The following is a 16,680-nucleotide window of genomic DNA, read 5'->3' on the forward strand; positions in this document are numbered from 1 at the left end:
AAACTTTTATATAACCTTTTAATCCAACGCCGGTTTTTCTAACATGCGCCATCACGTAACCTTAGCCCCTATTCATGACAATAAGTTTCGAGGCTTTAACATCGTACCGTGCGATGCTGGTGAAAAAGGCAAAAAAGCTCAATCTGATAATCGCTTTCCTGTCTCCATTCTGGATCAGAGAAAAACCATTGAATAAATATATAAAAACAAAGAGAGAGACAGGTACGCAATTGTATTCACTCTGCTGTCCTCAATTCCTTTGTATCTCTCACAACCCAAAAGCTTTCTGTTTTACGTCTTTCGAGGACTCTCTCTCTCTCGCTCTCTGATTTTAAGTCAAAACGATAGCTTAGTTTTGAAGCAGAAGTTAGAGGAAAATGGATGTTCGAGCAAGGAGAAGTAGAGAAACGAGCCCCGATAGAGCGAGAGTTTGCATGCAACCAAAGATAAAACCTTTTAGAAGAGTCCAAGTCGTGTATTACCTTTGTAGAAATGGACAGCTTGAACACCCACATTTCATGGAGGTTCCTTACTTGGCCAATCAACAACTACGTTTGAAAGGTAGGAAAATTTTGAACAACATATGCTTCTTTTCTTGTTTATGAAAAACCCATTTGTGTTTTCTTATTTATTGCTTTGTTTTTGTAAAAGATGTGGTGGATCGGCTTACGGTTCTCAGAGGCAGAGGCATGCCATCTCTATTCTCTTGGTCTTGTAAAAGGTTTGGTTTTCTTTCTTTTCTATCATTTTCTAATCGTGTTTTTGTCTATTCACTTTTTACAGTAACTTCTCTTACCATCTTTTTAATTTTGTCAAAATTTTCTTGGGTTTAGGAGCTATAAGAACGGGTATGTGTGGAACGATTTGGGTGAGAATGATGTGATCTATCCAACAGATGGAGCTGAGTATGTTCTCAAAGGGTCGGAAATTATAGAAGGGTGCGCAGGTTAGTGTCGTGCTCCCCCACATATCATGTTTGGATAATAATTTTCCAGAGAAAAAAACCAATTTTTCTTCATCTTTTCTTCTATTTACTTATATTGGCACTATCATGTTTTGATAATTGCACAAACTTAGCCTGTCTATGAGAGATTCTTTGGGAACTGTAAGAACTTTTGACCTCTGTTTAAATAATAAAAGACAAGATGAGTTACTGCAATTATCAAAATATGGTAGTGCCAACATGAATAACTTTCTTTTATCATCCTCTCTCTACTCTCTCTTACTTCTCCATTGTGCTGCCTAGTATAAAAAATACCCACATAGCAATTTAGCAGAGAACTCAATTTTACTCCTCTCCTGTATCATTAAACACCCCCACATATAAATTTATCCGAAACCCAGTTTTTCTTCTTCCTTCTCAGGAGATCATTTACATGTTGAAAAAAAACAAGCTGAGTTTGTGCAATTATCAAAACATGGTAGTGCAAATGTCAGTAGCTTTCTTATATCAGCTTATGTTTTTCTCTGTTTTCCCCCCTTGACCATTGTGGCAGAACAATTTAAACACCTTCAAGTAAGCAACAAGCTGCAAAATCCAGAACCCATTTTCCTTCCCAAGAGAAAATTACTCCATGGAAATCAAAACAGAGAAGTAGATCAAGAAATAGGGGTGGAAGAAGAAGAAGAAGAAGAAGAATACGAAGAGAAAGGAAGCAATAGCAGCTCTAATACACCATACTCTCGGTGTAATAGAGGCGTTTCGACTGACGAAACGGAACCAAACGAGAAACCCAAGCCCCAAAACAACGCAACAGAGCTTCCGTTAGATGACTGTTCTCCACCGTCTTCTTCCTCAACGGTTTCCGTTAAAACAAACAACAGCGATTCCCAAAGGTTTGAAGAGAACGGTGAAGCTGAGTTGGAACCGGTGGTGACTCGGAACTCGGTGTTGATGCAACTCATTGCTTGTGGTGCGGTTTCTAACAGGGCAAGAAGCGCTCGCTTTGTGAAGCCAAGTCAGTCACTGAGTGGACTCGGTAATGACTTGGTTATGAGTCGTAAGAGCAACAGTCTCCATAAAGGGGTTCTTTGTAAAACGGCGACTAAATCGGTTGGAGAGGAAGAGATCATCTACATGTCTGAAAATCCTCGATTTGGGAATATGCAATCTGAAGAGAAGGAGTATTTTAGTGGGAGTATCGTTGAGTCAATGTCCGAGAACCGAGTTTCGGCCGAGCCATCCTTGAAGAAATCGTCCTCGTATAATGAAGAAAGGTCTGTTTTTTTAACATTATCTTCGGACTCAGAACGAGTCGACTCGTTTGTCATCAATATAACTGTACGGCTTACACCACATAGGTCCATAGGATGATCCAAACTGTTCATTTGACGGGCCACCACATAAATAAAATAGGTTTGTGCTCCAAAAATCATTTTCATAGGATGATCCCATCCATATCGTAGGGCTAGGATCATCCTATGATATTTACACCTTGTGGATTATCAAACGGACGGTTTGGATAATCCTGTGGTGTGAGCCGTACAGTACTTTAAAAAAAATACTAAAATACTGGACTAATTAGGGGCTTGCACCTTATAAAAATGGGTAAAATCTTATAGATGGTGATAGGGAGTGATTCCCATTTATTGACATTTTTGGGGCATATTTCCCATCACCGTCTAATCTTTAATTGAAAGGTGACAAGATTCACACTCATAATGAAAATCTATTGGGGGCCCCACCTTCTACCTATGTGTTAGGCCCGCTTGAATAAAAGTTGGATGTAGCTAAATCTGAATCTGAAATCCAACCTGTATTGTATGTTCTATAAAATGATCTGACGGTGATAAGAAGTGGGCCCATTTTATTTTATTTTTTATTTGATCAGGAGTTCCAAAGCTGGAATTGTGGAAGAATCGGAAAAGCGAGAGGAAGAGAAGTGTTTGAAAGGAAAATGCATTCCGAGAAAGAAACCTACTTGTTCCTCCAAACACCCGAAGAAATGAATTTCTGCCAGGGGTAAATCAGTGGTTAGGCCTGTAATTATTATGTATTAGTGGGGGTGTACTCTGGTTGACTTTCTTCCTTTGCGTAATGACTATGGTTGACTCTGTGGAAATAGGTGGTGGAGATATCATTACCAGCAGAAAATTTTATCAGTTTCTTCCTGTCCTGGAAATGGTATTTTTACCCTCATTATTTGGTTTTTCCACCCCCTTTGTTTGTTTATTCTTCTTGAAAATGAAGTTTTTTCTATTACTGAGTTACTGACAGACAGAGTATAAAGGGGTTGAAACTTTATGAATTATGATGCATCTTTTGAGGAAAAACATAGGGAAATGATATCCCCCTCTCACCAATAAAATCCCCCCTTAACATATCAAGCAAAGGGGGTGGAAATATCATTGCCGTTTATTATTGGTAGGTTAGCTGATATTGAACCTACCACCTCAAGGTTAAGATACAAAGCCTCAACCAATTTAGCCATAGGCCCAACCCCCCCCCCCACTAGAACACCTCGTCTGCCACTGTCGCCTGTAGGACTCATTTTTTTACTAATATTGGCCTTCGAATGAGCCAAAAAAATTTCACTACATGGGAGGGGCCTACAATTTTGGCCAATGTGGGCACTGATAATTTAAGGAATTTCACTAATTCTTGGATGCCATTACAAAGAATCAAATAGTGCTTATATAGGGTACTAAGGTGATAAATATGGAATCAAAATCTTGATAACCATGGAAACAGACTATTCTAATCCAATCTAGTTGCCTAATTTATCTAGGTTACCCTATATAACCAACTCTCCCAATCTACGCCCAAGATGATCCAACAGTGAGATCTTAATCCAATCCTACCGTTTGATCTCACATATTCTAACAGGCTCAACTTGATCTCATGGGGGTAATAAAGGCGGGTGTGGTCAAGAAGATAAAGTTCTAGGAAGAACATTAAAGACTCGATCCATCGGACCAATTTCCAGTCTAAGAAACATCTTAGTTGGTCTGACTCGTTTAGTAAATGGAAGTTTTCTTCTGTCTCCCTACTTGTTGGGCCTCAATGATGATTAGTTCCATCCCATCTTCCATCGTTCATCTACTTCCAAGTTATCGCGTGCTAGGTTGTAGGACTGGTCGGGTAAGGGTGTAAATGGGCCGGACTTAATCACAAGTTTGACGGAAAAATGAATTCGCCTGAATCCGGATTTGACTGACCTACAAGGTAAATCATAGATCCGATTAGCCTGTTGATCCTGGCCGTTGACAAAACTAGGGCCGGGTCGGTTGATAAGTTTATTATACTAGGCCTGCCTGCTAAACCTCGGAAACTGATATTAATTAGCCCCTCTAAAAAGTAAGAGTGGGCTTCGATTTGTATATAGCAAATGGTCGTATAAAGTACTGCGAAGATCAATGGTTTAGCATTTCTCGGTACAAACTTAAATAAGGCTCAGGCTTTGTTCGTTTAAGACTGTGACAAACGATTATGAGCCTCAAACAAAATCGGTTTGGGGCTCACAATCGGTTGCCACAATATAAAATAAGAGGGCCTTCATGGATCAAGAGCCTAGGCCACAACAATGTATTCTCAAAGGCATTCAGCCGGACTTTGGGTGGCTGTTTGGATCAATGGATTTGATCACATGAACGATGGAAGAATAGACCCCAAAGGAGCATAAAAGTAATTTTTTTTAAGCATATCTCTACTTTTTCTAAATGTCTTATTAACAAATAAGATATCAAAGGGGCACCTAGGATTCCAATTCGACTTTCACATCAACACAGCAAACTCCACCTTCAAATAAGATTTCCTTTTGGTTTAGTGCTTGCACTAGCCTATTATGGCCATTGATCTTTCAACTCACCTTCGAAGGTCTTTACCAAAGTTTCAGCCACTTTTTGCTCTTCCATCATTGTGTTTCCTTTTAGTTTGATCAAACCATGGTTTCATGTACCTAAAATTTGACTCAAATGACAGAGTGTTCCCGAAGATCCATCGTGCCGGACCTCCCATGCATTGAAATTAGCTCACTTTTTGTGAAAGGGCTGGAAGGAAGGAGACTTTCCAATACTCTTTAGATGAGGTCTTCCTCACGTGCATTGTCATGTGCTTGTTATTAGCCGTGGACAGTATAAATTTTGAAAAATAATCATGAAAAAGTTCAGATTAGTAGCCTATTAGTTGCTTGTAAATGCAAGAGTTGAAGATTTCATATTTCTAGGGATTTCAACTTGTATGTTTCAAATGGGAAGTCTGAGGCTGCCCTCTTCCCAAAGAGATATACCACTCCAATATCTCCTTCATGAGTTTCTAGAACCTTCGGTGAGAGAGAGAGAGAGAGAGCAAATGGGTCGAACACAGGACTCTTGGAAACTCACAAATTGGCCAAAAGCAAGATCGTAAAGTATCAGCCCAAAAGGCCAACAGGTACACAAATGGGCCGAAGATTGGACTCATAAAGTTTGAAGTGGAGCGGGACTTAGGACTCAATAATAGCTTTAGATAATTAAAATGAAAAAAATAAATCATTGTCTGATCAGGTTACAAGGTGAATCTAGATTCGATTAGGCCCATATCATGACCCGGATCCACTATACACCGCTAATCTTTTAACATTTCCAATCAAATGTGGTAGAAAATTATCTGTCATTTTTCCATACTTTTGGTAATACAGATAAGTCAAGCATATGGTGATGGGCCAAGTCTTAAAGCACACAAAATGAACTATCGAAAACAAGCAGAGTTCTTCTAGTGCTGAATAATTTGTATATGCAGCCCATTATTTATAGATTCATGCCCATCATCTAGTGAGCCTGATCATGGATGGGCCTGCACGAAACTTTGTTCACTTTGGTTAAGAACTAGGGTCCACCCAGGTCCACAGGAACCCGGCATTGCAAATCCAAAGCATGCCCCACTTAAATCATCTAAATCATGGATCCCAAATGCTTCATTTCTTTTGACATTGGAATTAATCATTTCTTTACTTTCACGCGTTTTCACTTATTTGTAGATCTAATGACTTGCAGGCCTTTTGACTATTTTCACGAGAATCACGGCCCATGCTCTAAACAAATGCGGCTACTTAATCAGAAGCCAAAGAATAGCAAAACTTTTTTACCACAAAATGTGGGCAATTCTCCTATCCTTAAGAACCTTACAAGATTGTCCCATTTGGGGATTGACCCTCTAGCTCTAGCTCATGGTCAAGGCTTTGTATCTTAAAAAAAAAACAAAGAAATTTCCCATTTGTATCTAGACTCACACTGAGAGAATGATTTGAATATTCACTAGTGTAGTAGTGTTTAGATTGGAATTTTAACGGATATATCCTTAAGAACCTATTTGGATTGCATGAATTTTCAGGAAAAGTTTGGAAAAGAAAATTTCATGTGTTCCATTGTTTGATTACAAATGAGAAAAAAATTCCTAAGAAAATTTTTTTCTCGGGAAATATTTTTATTCCTGCAATCCAAACAGGGCCTTAGTGTATAATGCTCCTTGGATGCATTATATTACCTTGCTTCCTAGTCTCATCATGCTTCCAAGTCCCATCCTGCACATGGGGCACAACTTGATTAAGATGAAACATTATGTTCCAGCTTATATGTCCTATAATCCAAAAATCAATCATTTTAATTAAGGGACTTGCTAGGGACCATCGTAGAAGGCCTTTTGAGGGCCGGCTGTTGCATGAGAGAACAGCCACATAGGTTAAATTAAATGAATAAGACAAAATCTGTTGAAAAGTGAGCCTATGTGGCTGTTGTCTCATGCAACAGCCAGTCCGCGAAAATGCCTTCTGTGATGGTCCCCAGCAAATCCCTGTAATTAATAATGTCTTAAGTGTCTTGGACCATTGCATAATTCATATTTTGTATTTATTTATTTTTAAATCTTGATCACATACTTAATATCACGCAAACATAATGAATTTTGGGGGTTAAACCATCTAAAGTTAAGTCTACTACATGAATGTTTTCGATCAGTATCATGGTCAGCCTCTATTTATAAAATGAATCGAAGCCATGGAATCTACTTGTAAGCCCAAATGAGAGTATAAGTGGGTTTTATTTATAAGAGTACAAGTTGAGCATACATTTTTTTATAAGTAAGTTGGGATTAAATAATCGACCTCAGGTTGAAAACCAAATCCTTAACTAATTGAGCTAGAGGTTCAACCGCCTAAGAGTAAAAGAAAGGTTTGTGTAGATTACATAAAAGTACAAGTGAGGCCGAAGCCTAGTGATATTTAAAACAAGAGCAATGCTAAAATGAAGGGCTCCCTTACAAAAGCCAACCACAAGGGCGCCCTTGTTGAACAATCTTACGGAAGTGCATTTACTAATAGGCGGAATTGTTAAATTGGGGTGCCCTTATAGCTGTTTTTTCTTACAAGGGTGCCCTTTCCTCTTAAAGCAATGTCTGGCTACACTGAATTTTTTCCCTTTAACATTAGCTTATCCAAAGGTAAGGGGACGGTGGGAAAGAGGGTGGGAGTGGGAAACATGAGGGGGACTGACTATAGTCCCTAGCAACCCTTAAAACAGTGTCAACAAAATCAATATTTTGTTAGAGGACCTTGCGCCTAGAAACATGGTTCAGTAACGTAAATTCTCATCTTATCTCTTCTGCCTTAAATCACGCTCTCCTTTTTCAAAACACCGCGTATAAATGAGAGGGCCCACACCGACACTCAAATAAATAAATAAATGGCCTCTCTGTCACGCACCCACCCGCACCATGTGACCACCGACACCCTCTCTACACTATCTCTTTATTTAAACGCTTTTCCCTTTCTCTTCCTCTATTTATTCTCTCTCCCTCTCTTTCTCTCTTTCTCTCTAACAGAGGAGACTCCTACAATGGCTAGATTTTTCATTTTGATGGCTCTCTGTGTCCTCCCGGCGCTCGTTAGCGCACGCCCCACTAGACCCAACTTCATAGTCCAGGGCAAAGTCTATTGCGACACTTGCCAGGCTGGGTTCGAGACCAGTGCCACCACTTACATCAAAGGTTTTATTCTTCTTTATCTTCTATGGATTTTTTTTCTTTAATTTTCTGTTGAAAATGGGTTTCGTCTATTGTGCGCTGTGGGAGAGGTTAGGTGTACCCAATTGCATTCTCCCCCACTTAACTTATGTTGGGCTTTGCAGGTAGGCTTTGGTAATCATTCATTTCTAGCTTTGGTTCTATGATCTATGAGAAAATACCCATTTTTATGTTTTGTTTAGTATATGTATAAACAACATGGGAGAGTGTAGCCGTAGATCTTTGATCTATGAGCTACTTACCCCCCAAGGCATTCTACTTTACAATCTATCTATCTATTTATGGGTTTATTTTTCTTAATGAACATGGTTGATCTCTATTTTGCGCCGCTGAGGTTTTGGTGCTTGTCCATTTGCATTCTCCCCAACATTAGAGTTTTGTTCTTCATGAAAATTGTCAATATCTATTGAAGATCCTGCACAAGAATATCTGAGTACCTGGGTACCTGCAAAACACTTGGGGTGCCTAGTAGAAATCGCAACTGGGGATGGAAACACGAAAACTTCGGTTGTCACTCAGCAATGACTGCTTTCTTGATCTTTATCTTGCCAAGTTGACATAGACAATGGAAAGAGTTGCAAGATGCTTGCCCCTGTGTCAACAGCAAGAAGGAGCTGGAGTTGTAGAGGCATCACCGGCCCAAAAATCTAGATCACCGCTATCCAAATAAAAGGAGAGTGCACCGGATGGGTGCACGATGGGAAAACAAGTCAGGAAAGATAAAACTTGATGCTTGATCCAATTACTAAGATTTTTGCAACAAGGAGATCTTCTTGCTCTGATACCAATGGAGTTCCCACAATAATACCTTCGTACCTGCAGTGCCTGGATCACACAGATGGATGCTAAAAGGGGAAAATGGAAAATAGCTAAGAATTGGACGGAGGAAACACTCTTGTTCTCTTAGGAGGGTCTATACTTGTCAGTCTTTACATCTTCTTCAGCAATTGGCGACTCTTCTTGATTACTAGGATATATACTTCTGTATGGTGGTTGTTTCTCTTTTCCAGCAACTCTATGGAGCGACTTTTCTATCTTTTTTAAGGAGAGACTTTTCCATCTTCAGCATGGCCTTTCCTTTAGGTCCATTCACAATTAGACTAAGGACCCAGGGTGTTAATCTGGGTAGACTTTTCATCTCTAAACTTGGAGAGACTTCACATTTCCAGAATGACCCCATCACCATCAATCACACACGCCCACCTAAGACAACTACCCTCTCACGATGTGGGATATTGTCAATCACCTGATGAGCTACCCATACCAAGCTGGTTCATCAACTGATGTGGCAAGCTCACCATCTCCCAATGTCCCCAATGCACAGGTCCTTCATTATACTGTCAGTATATGTTGATGACACTTCACTTGCTAAGAACGATTTGTCTGTGATAGACGAGGCGAAATCGTGGTTGAAATCTTATTATGAACTGACAGATGTGGGAGAAGTCTTATTTTTTGTTTGTTTGAGGAATAAAGATAATAAAAGATTGGAAATCAAAACTGCTTTTCTTGAAGAGTTCCTTGAGAAATTTAAAACAGACAATCTCCAGACACGTATTGCACACATGCATTGATTTATACATTATATTATATTTATTTTTTTGTATTGAAAACTAATATCCAACTGTGTCTTTATCAATCTCAAGGCATGTGCATTGGGGACATTGAGAGAGGATGAGCCTCCCACATCAGTTGGTGAACAAGCTTGTTGTGGGTGACTCATCAGGGGTGATCATATCTCACCTACTGAAAGAGTAGTTGTCTTAAATGGGTGTGTGTGATTGGTGGTGATGGGGTCATTATGAGAATGAGAAGTCTCTCCAAGTTTGGAGATGAAAAGTCTTCCCAAGTTGTAATTTGACCCTTGATTCGTTTGTGAATGGAGCTAAATGATAGGCCATGCTAGAGATGGAAAAGTCTCTCCTGGGAGTTGTTGGAAAAGAGCAACCACCACCATACGGGAGTATCTATTCTGGAAAATAGAGAAGAGTCCCAAATTGGAGAAACCGAAAAGTCCACCCCCTCATGAGAGAACAAGAGTATTTCCTCTGGAACCCCATACCCTAACTCTCCCATTTTTCCCTTTTAGCATACATCTGCTTGATCAAGGTACCCCTAATTTTTGCAGGTACTCATGTATTCTTGCTGCGGCATGGGGTTGGTTTTGCATGGTATTGGCATTCATTCATGGCATTCATTCATTCATCCCTTGGTTTAGATCATATTGTCTTGAGAAAAAACTCCCATTTGATTAAAACTGTGGAATGTCTATAGTGCTCCATGGGGGATAATGCTACCACACCCATTTGTATTCTATCCCACACGACTTATAGCAGCTTCATATTGCCATTACATTATTCAATCCTAGTCCGGAAAAAAAAAACAGCATCAATTTAAGTTTTTTCTTGGTTAGATAATAAAGAGAATCTCTATTGTGTGTCATGGGTTTGTGGTTCACTGAAGCAGATTTTTGTTTTTTTAACGGTTGCATTTTTGGACGGTCTGGCCATAACTTTTTTGCAACCAGTGCACATTAGCCTTGGGGCTTTGTAGAATTTTTATTTTGTGCTATGGCATTTCATTTCTGATAGGAAAGTTACCGAGTGCGCGTGTAGTCCAGTATTTTCTGAAAAAGTACAATGGGGCCAACTTCATGGGATGATCTAAACCGGTCATTTGTTGGGCCCTATGATTTAGCCAATACTTTGGAATTATTCTTGACACACGACACACGTGGCGACACTCCTTTCAACAGTTTTAAATGTACTGTTAGAAGTGTCAAACTAAATGTGGGCGTGTTGACATGGTTTTGTACCGTATCAAGTGTGATATTTTGTTTTATTATTGAATACTGTGTTTACCTCTTTTGTTACTAACTCTTCTTCTTTTTTTTATTTTTTATTATAAACTCTTCTTTTAGCTTTTCTGTAACTAATATTTGATTTTATATTCCCTCCCATAAACCTAAAACCCCAAACAAACTCTTATTCTAATATTATATTCGTTGTATCCTATTGATCCTCTTTTCTCAATGCATATTAGAGACTGAATAAATTGATGAATACATTGTTATTTGATTATCTCATGCTTGTTTTAGATTTTATTTGATTAATCTTAAGATTTATTAGTATGTCAAGTGAATACTGTATTTATATTATTGCAAATTATTGTAATAATTAGCAATTTTATATGAATGTACGTGTGTATGAGCGTGTCACGATTTCTAGATTTTTTATGGGTTGTCATGTGAGGCACCTCGTATTCGTTTTGAAAATCAAATGATGATTGTATATGTTTTACCTTTGTACCTATTTCTAAATTTTGTGGGTTTTGCATGTCTGACACTCTTTGTCTGTGTCGACACTCGACACTCGAATATGTGTCCGCAAATCATAGTTTGGGTTGCAACATAAATAGGATGTACGGAGTAGATCATCTCCATAGGCGGATCCTAACCCTCCGATCTATAGAGGTTTCTATAATGTGCAGTCCCTCTACAGGTCGGAGGGTTAGGACCTCCTATGGAAATGATCTATGGTGTTCGACCTATTTATGTTGTGGGCCTTGTGTGGCCCAACAAATGAATGGTTTGGATTCCAGAATAATTCTGTGTGGTAAATTTTCAAAAAAATTGGGTAATGTTTTGAAATTTTTTGGAAAAGAAATTGTTGTTCAATTTACAACACATAAGTGTACGATATTCATAGTTTCAAAACCCCCCCGCGTCATGGTGGAGACTACCCCAAATTGACTCCCTTTTCCTTAGGCTGTGTTCTTGTCCGAGTCCGTCAAAACTCTGTTGACTCTCCCGAGTTATGACTGTGTTAACCAAAGTACTCAACTGCGTTGTGCCGAGTCGACTAGGATTTGCTTTGGTCATGTTTTGAAACATTGACTAAATTTATCTTTACTTTTCTAGATAAGACACAGCAAACGCATGAAAGGATGGTTAAGTGCATGGGTTTGCTAGAGTAGGATGTGAGTTAGTTTTCATTTTGAATTTCTGACTATATTGGCAAATAATATATGTGAAATTGACAAATTATTCGTCAAATTCATGTTTCCTTTAGAAAAATCACTTTAATATAAAAATGTGCATTTAATTTGAAAAAAACGGTAGAGATGACTTAAACAATGAGTTTCTGTTTGTCACCACTCCCCAAATTTACATTTTGCTACAGGTGCGAAAGTGAGAGTGGAATGCCGGAACAGGGAGACAGGGCTGCCTACATACAGCATTGAGGGTTTAACTGACAAAAATGGTTGTTACAAGATCCCAGTGGCCGACGACCACGAGAACGAGATCTGCGAGTCGGTGCTCGTGAGCAGCCCCCAGAGCGAATGCGCGACTATCGTGGCTGGCCGGGAGCGTTCCCGTGTGGTTCTCACCCACAACAATGGTGTCATTTCGGATACCCGATATGCCAACAACTTGGGCTTCCAGAAGGATGCCCCTTTGGCTGGCTGTGCCAAATTGCTCAAGCAATACGAGTATGATGGTTGAGAGATTTCAGTTTTTTGTTGGGGAGTTTGATTCATGTTGATGTGGGGTTTCTTAAAATAATCTAGATATTGTTATTGAAAGATTATTGTCTGTGTTCAATGCAGTTTCCTATATTTAGTTATGCAGATTTCAGTGCTTGAATGCAGTTGACTAGTTGACTTATAGTATGTAATCTGGTCACTTCTTGTGATCTTGGTAAGTAGTTGACTATTTGATATTCTAAGTTTCTAACAAGTTGGTATTAATGGTGCTCTTATTTAACTATTATATTATTGTGACTTGCTTTCTGATTTCCAAGTTGCCTTAGCAATGGGTCTGGTTTCCTTGAGAATTTGGGTTATGTTGGTTCTTAATTTTTTATTTACAAATGCTCTGTCATGTATCTTCAAGGTTTGATTTTCTACTTGCTCTCTTTGTTGTGATCGTAGATGGTTTACTATTTGTTATTTCTAAGATTGTAACAGTTGGTAACTGGTATTTAATTTTTTTGAATGATGAAGCATTTTTCCTAATAAGTTTATATTAATGGTGTTCTTATTGTGACTTGTTTTCTGATTTTCAAACTTCTTAGCGAAGGATCTGATTTCCTTGGGAATTTGGGTTGTGTTGGTTCTTGATTTCTGATTTACAGATGTTCTGTCATGTATCTTCAAGGTCTTATCTAGTACTGGTCTCCTTGTGTGTTTTAAGGGATTTGCTAGGGTCCTTCGCAAAAGGCATTTCGCGGCTGGTCTGTCGCATGCAGACCACCCACCTTGTGAATGGAGACAAGGTGGGTGGTCTGCATGCGACAGACCAGCCGCGAAATGCCTTTTGCGACGGACGCTAGCAATTCCCTAATAATGATGTCTTGACACATACATGCATGAATTAAACATTGTTGGAAAAATTGCCAATGGGGGACATCAAAATACGAGAATTGCCAAAGGGGGACACAATTATGAAAAATTGTTAGAGAGGGACGAAATGGGGGTTATCAAGTCTCTAAAAGGGGGTTATCAAACTCTCGAAAGGGTTTATCAACCCTCTTTAACAAATTTTCAAAAGTGTGTCCCCTGTTGGCAATTCACGTATTTCGATGTCCCCCATTGGCAATTTTTCCAACATTGTTAGAACCATGAAGCCATGGGCTTTAGAAAATTGGAATTCCATAGGCTTTAGAAAACTCTAGGGAAGCATTTATTAAGTATTATACTTGGACGATTATTAGAATACATTTTCAGTTTTATTTAATGAGTTGCTCTCTGTTCTTTACATATCTTCATTTAATCACATTCTAAGAGATAGATGCATTCAAATTTTATGGGACTTTTTCTGTAGTCTTTGTTGCCAATCCAAACACAATTTACCAATAATATTATAGCTACAACATTCTCAAGCTCTTCGTTTGGATTTTTACTTCAAACGTACTATCATATGATTCCTCAGAATACATTCTAATATAGAAAACCCGGCATATTTTTCTTTCATGTAGCTAAATAGCTAATCTTGAAATTTTTTCTAACCTGGCACAATATGTCATGAGCCAATCTTATATGTCATGCGCGAAAGAGGATGCCCATAGCGAAAGGCAAACTGATTACGTTAGTTTGAGTTGAGAAATCAAGGAATATGTTCATCTTTCTCCTAGTAAAATTGTTCTTGGATCGAAATGAGTTTAAGATTCAAACTGGGTTTACAACTCAGTAAGATTCAACATGATGTAATTACACCGCGTATAATGGCTGTGCATCACAAAATGAAGTATTAATGCATGCTCCAAGGTAAATTTAATATCTATCATAGCTTCCTCTTCCTTTGGTACTTGAATTTGTGTCTTTTTTTGGTTGGAATCAGGCCAAAAAAACCGAGTCCCCATGGATATTGAAATTTCTATTACGGATAAATGTATGCCTCTCCCTCCTCTCATATGGAAGGAGAGGAATAACCAGATTTTTAAGACTTGTTCAGTGTTGAATAAGGAGATCAGAGCAGAAAACGCAGAAACGAAAGGATACACAAAAGCAAGGAAAGAGAGAAACTTCTCTTGAATATTTTATTCCAAAAACTCAAAACAGTACACAACACTCTACTTTTGCTGTTATGTTTTTTCTTCTATATACACCACTCTTCATGACTCTTCCCTTTTATAAACAAAACAAAACAAAACATTCCTATTAAGGCTCAAATTTTATTTTAAAACTAAGATGTATGTCTCTTCTTCTACCAATAAAAGAAACTTTCTTATACAAGGGTTCCTCTTCTTTCTAAAACTCAAGAGAACTATTAGAGATACGGTAAACTACCCATATCATGTTTCCTTTTCTAATGAAAACAACAAAATAAAATTCTATATAGAAACTAAACCTAAACAAAATTAGAAACATCCACATGGGCCCGGCCCGCCTCAGCCAGCGTCCAACCGCCTCGGCCTGGACCCTCCAACACCGTGTAGAGTCAGCTATTGCTTGATATTAAAACCAACATTATATCGTTGAGTAGATCGAAAAGAAAGTATTAGACGGGTCACTGTTTTGGCAGGTTAGGTGATCCGCGGGTCAGTTTTGACGGGTCACTCAAATGTCAACCTTTACCTGCAAATTTGTGGGTGGGCTGAGTCGACCCGTGGGTGGGCTGAGTCGACCCGTGGGCACGGGTTAATTTTGCATGAAACCTACATGGAGCTTGCCACCAATCAGATGGATAAAACTGAACATTCACAAAAGCTCAAAAGGAAATCCGAGGTGAGCAGGTATTGGAGGTCTATTCTGAGATTCAAATGGGAGAGTAATAATAGGGAAATGATATTCCCCCCTCCCCCCTAAACGGATAAAATCCCCCCCTTTAGCAGTTTCCGTTAGAATGGTAATAATATCCTAACCATTCAAAAAAAAAAAAAAAAAAGGTAATACTATCTCACTCCTGGTCAAAGCGATGGCTCTACGGGCTCTAGTGGATGTTATCGAAACTGCGGCAAGTACCTACCACCAGCTAAAGTGGGATAAAATGAGTTGTGTACAACAAATTAATTAAATCTCAGCTAAAGTGGGATAAAATGAGTTGTATACAACAAATTAATTAAATCTTTGACTTGGGGTTGTCTATGAAAACTTGGGGTTGTACTGCTAAAACTTGGGGTCGTCTCAGCGAAAGTTTGGATCGTCTTGGTTAAACATGGGGTTATTTTGGAAAACTTGGGTCGTTCCCAAGTACTAGCAATGACCCCAAGTTTTCCTAGACGACCCCAAGTTTCCCTTCTTCTTACGCCTTCCAATTTTCTGGCGTCGATTCTTCTTTATTTCCTTCTTTTTCTCTTCTTCTCCATTTTTCGAGAATTAAATCTTCTTTTTGTCCTTCCATTTTCCCCCGCATCAATTCTTTTTTTTCCTTCTTCCTCTTCTTTTCCATTTTTTTCGGCACCTTCCATTTTTCCGGCGTCAATTCCTCTTTTCCCATGAAAAACCATAAAAATTTGAAGGAAGAGAAGAAGAAGATGGCATTTTTCTTTGCTTTATATGCACTCGAGGGCTAAAAAGTCTTAGGAACTGTACGACGCCATAAGTAGGGTTCAACCCGGGTCGGGCGGGTTGGGTTGTCCGTAATCCTAGGCTACCAGAGAAATGATCTCAGGTCAGGTCGGGTCTTTATGGGAAAACCCAAGATTAATAAACCCGACCCTAGCCGAGAAATTATCTCAGGTCGGGTCGGGTCTTTATGGGAAAACCCAAGATTGATAAACCCGACCCTACCGAAGAAACTATCTCGGGTCGGGTCGGGTTTTTAATGTTCAGCTTACTATAGTGATTAATTTCAAAGACTGTAGAAATTGAAAAATCTTCACACCAAAAATCTCTAAATTTAAGTTGTCAAGTATATAAATTTAAGAAGGAAACTATCTTTTCACATCACAAACCTGATCACCACAGTGAAAAACAATTATCTTAACATACTTGAAAATAATTTGCCATGTTCTTTAAGAGATATTTAAGAAAATTATCTCAATACACTTGAAGAAAACGGCCATCTCGGTTGCTTTCTTTTAATGAAATCTTTTGCCATAAAAAAAAAGATACTTAAGAAAATTATAGCACACCTATAAGAGTGGGGTCAGGTTTCGGGTTCGGAGTTTTTTTTCTTAAAACCCTATCCTACTCAAGACTGGGTCGGATTTTTCCGACCTGAAACCCGACCCAACCCAAGA

General features: G+C 38.8%; 2 protein-coding genes across 2 annotated transcripts; both read left to right on the plus strand.

Moving 5' to 3' along the window:
• Positions 1-222: 222 nt before the first annotated feature.
• Positions 223-3,202, plus strand: LOC143848575 (protein SOSEKI 2-like). The gene is made up of 5 exons (XM_077357540.1): positions 223-561; positions 652-721; positions 834-946; positions 1,497-2,217; positions 2,832-3,202. The coding sequence occupies exons 1-5, from the start codon at positions 378-380 to the stop codon at positions 2,947-2,949; spliced, it is 1,206 nt and encodes a 401-aa protein (XP_077213655.1). The 5' UTR covers positions 223-377; the 3' UTR covers positions 2,950-3,202.
• A 4,549-nt stretch (positions 3,203-7,751) lies between these two features.
• LOC143848631 (pollen-specific protein C13-like) lies at positions 7,752-12,745 on the plus strand. Its single transcript, XM_077357621.1, has 2 exons — positions 7,752-7,960; positions 12,178-12,745. Exons 1-2 carry the CDS (start codon positions 7,810-7,812, stop codon positions 12,498-12,500), a joined length of 474 nt encoding a protein of 157 aa, XP_077213736.1. The 5' UTR covers positions 7,752-7,809; the 3' UTR covers positions 12,501-12,745.
• Positions 12,746-16,680: the final 3,935 nt, after the last annotated feature.

Source organism: Tasmannia lanceolata, unplaced genomic scaffold (assembly GCF_043159265.1).
Source record: "Tasmannia lanceolata isolate RefF3 unplaced genomic scaffold, GAP_Taslan_0.1 ptg000016l, whole genome shotgun sequence".
Taxonomy (NCBI): Eukaryota; Viridiplantae; Streptophyta; class Magnoliopsida; order Canellales; family Winteraceae; genus Tasmannia; species Tasmannia lanceolata.

Coding starts and splice junctions, on each gene's coding strand:
- LOC143848575 (XM_077357540.1), top strand. CDS start 378: ATGGATGTTCGAGCAAGGAGAAGTAGAGAAACGAGCCCCGATAGAGCG. Junction 562..651: donor TCAACAACTACGTTTGAAAG/GTAGGAAAATTT, acceptor TTTTTGTAAAAG/ATGTGGTGGATCGGCTTACG. Junction 947..1,496: donor AATTATAGAAGGGTGCGCAG/GTTAGTGTCGTG, acceptor CCATTGTGGCAG/AACAATTTAAACACCTTCAA.
- LOC143848631 (XM_077357621.1), top strand. CDS start 7,810: ATGGCTAGATTTTTCATTTTGATGGCTCTCTGTGTCCTCCCGGCGCTC. Junction 7,961..12,177: donor TGCCACCACTTACATCAAAG/GTTTTATTCTTC, acceptor ATTTTGCTACAG/GTGCGAAAGTGAGAGTGGAA.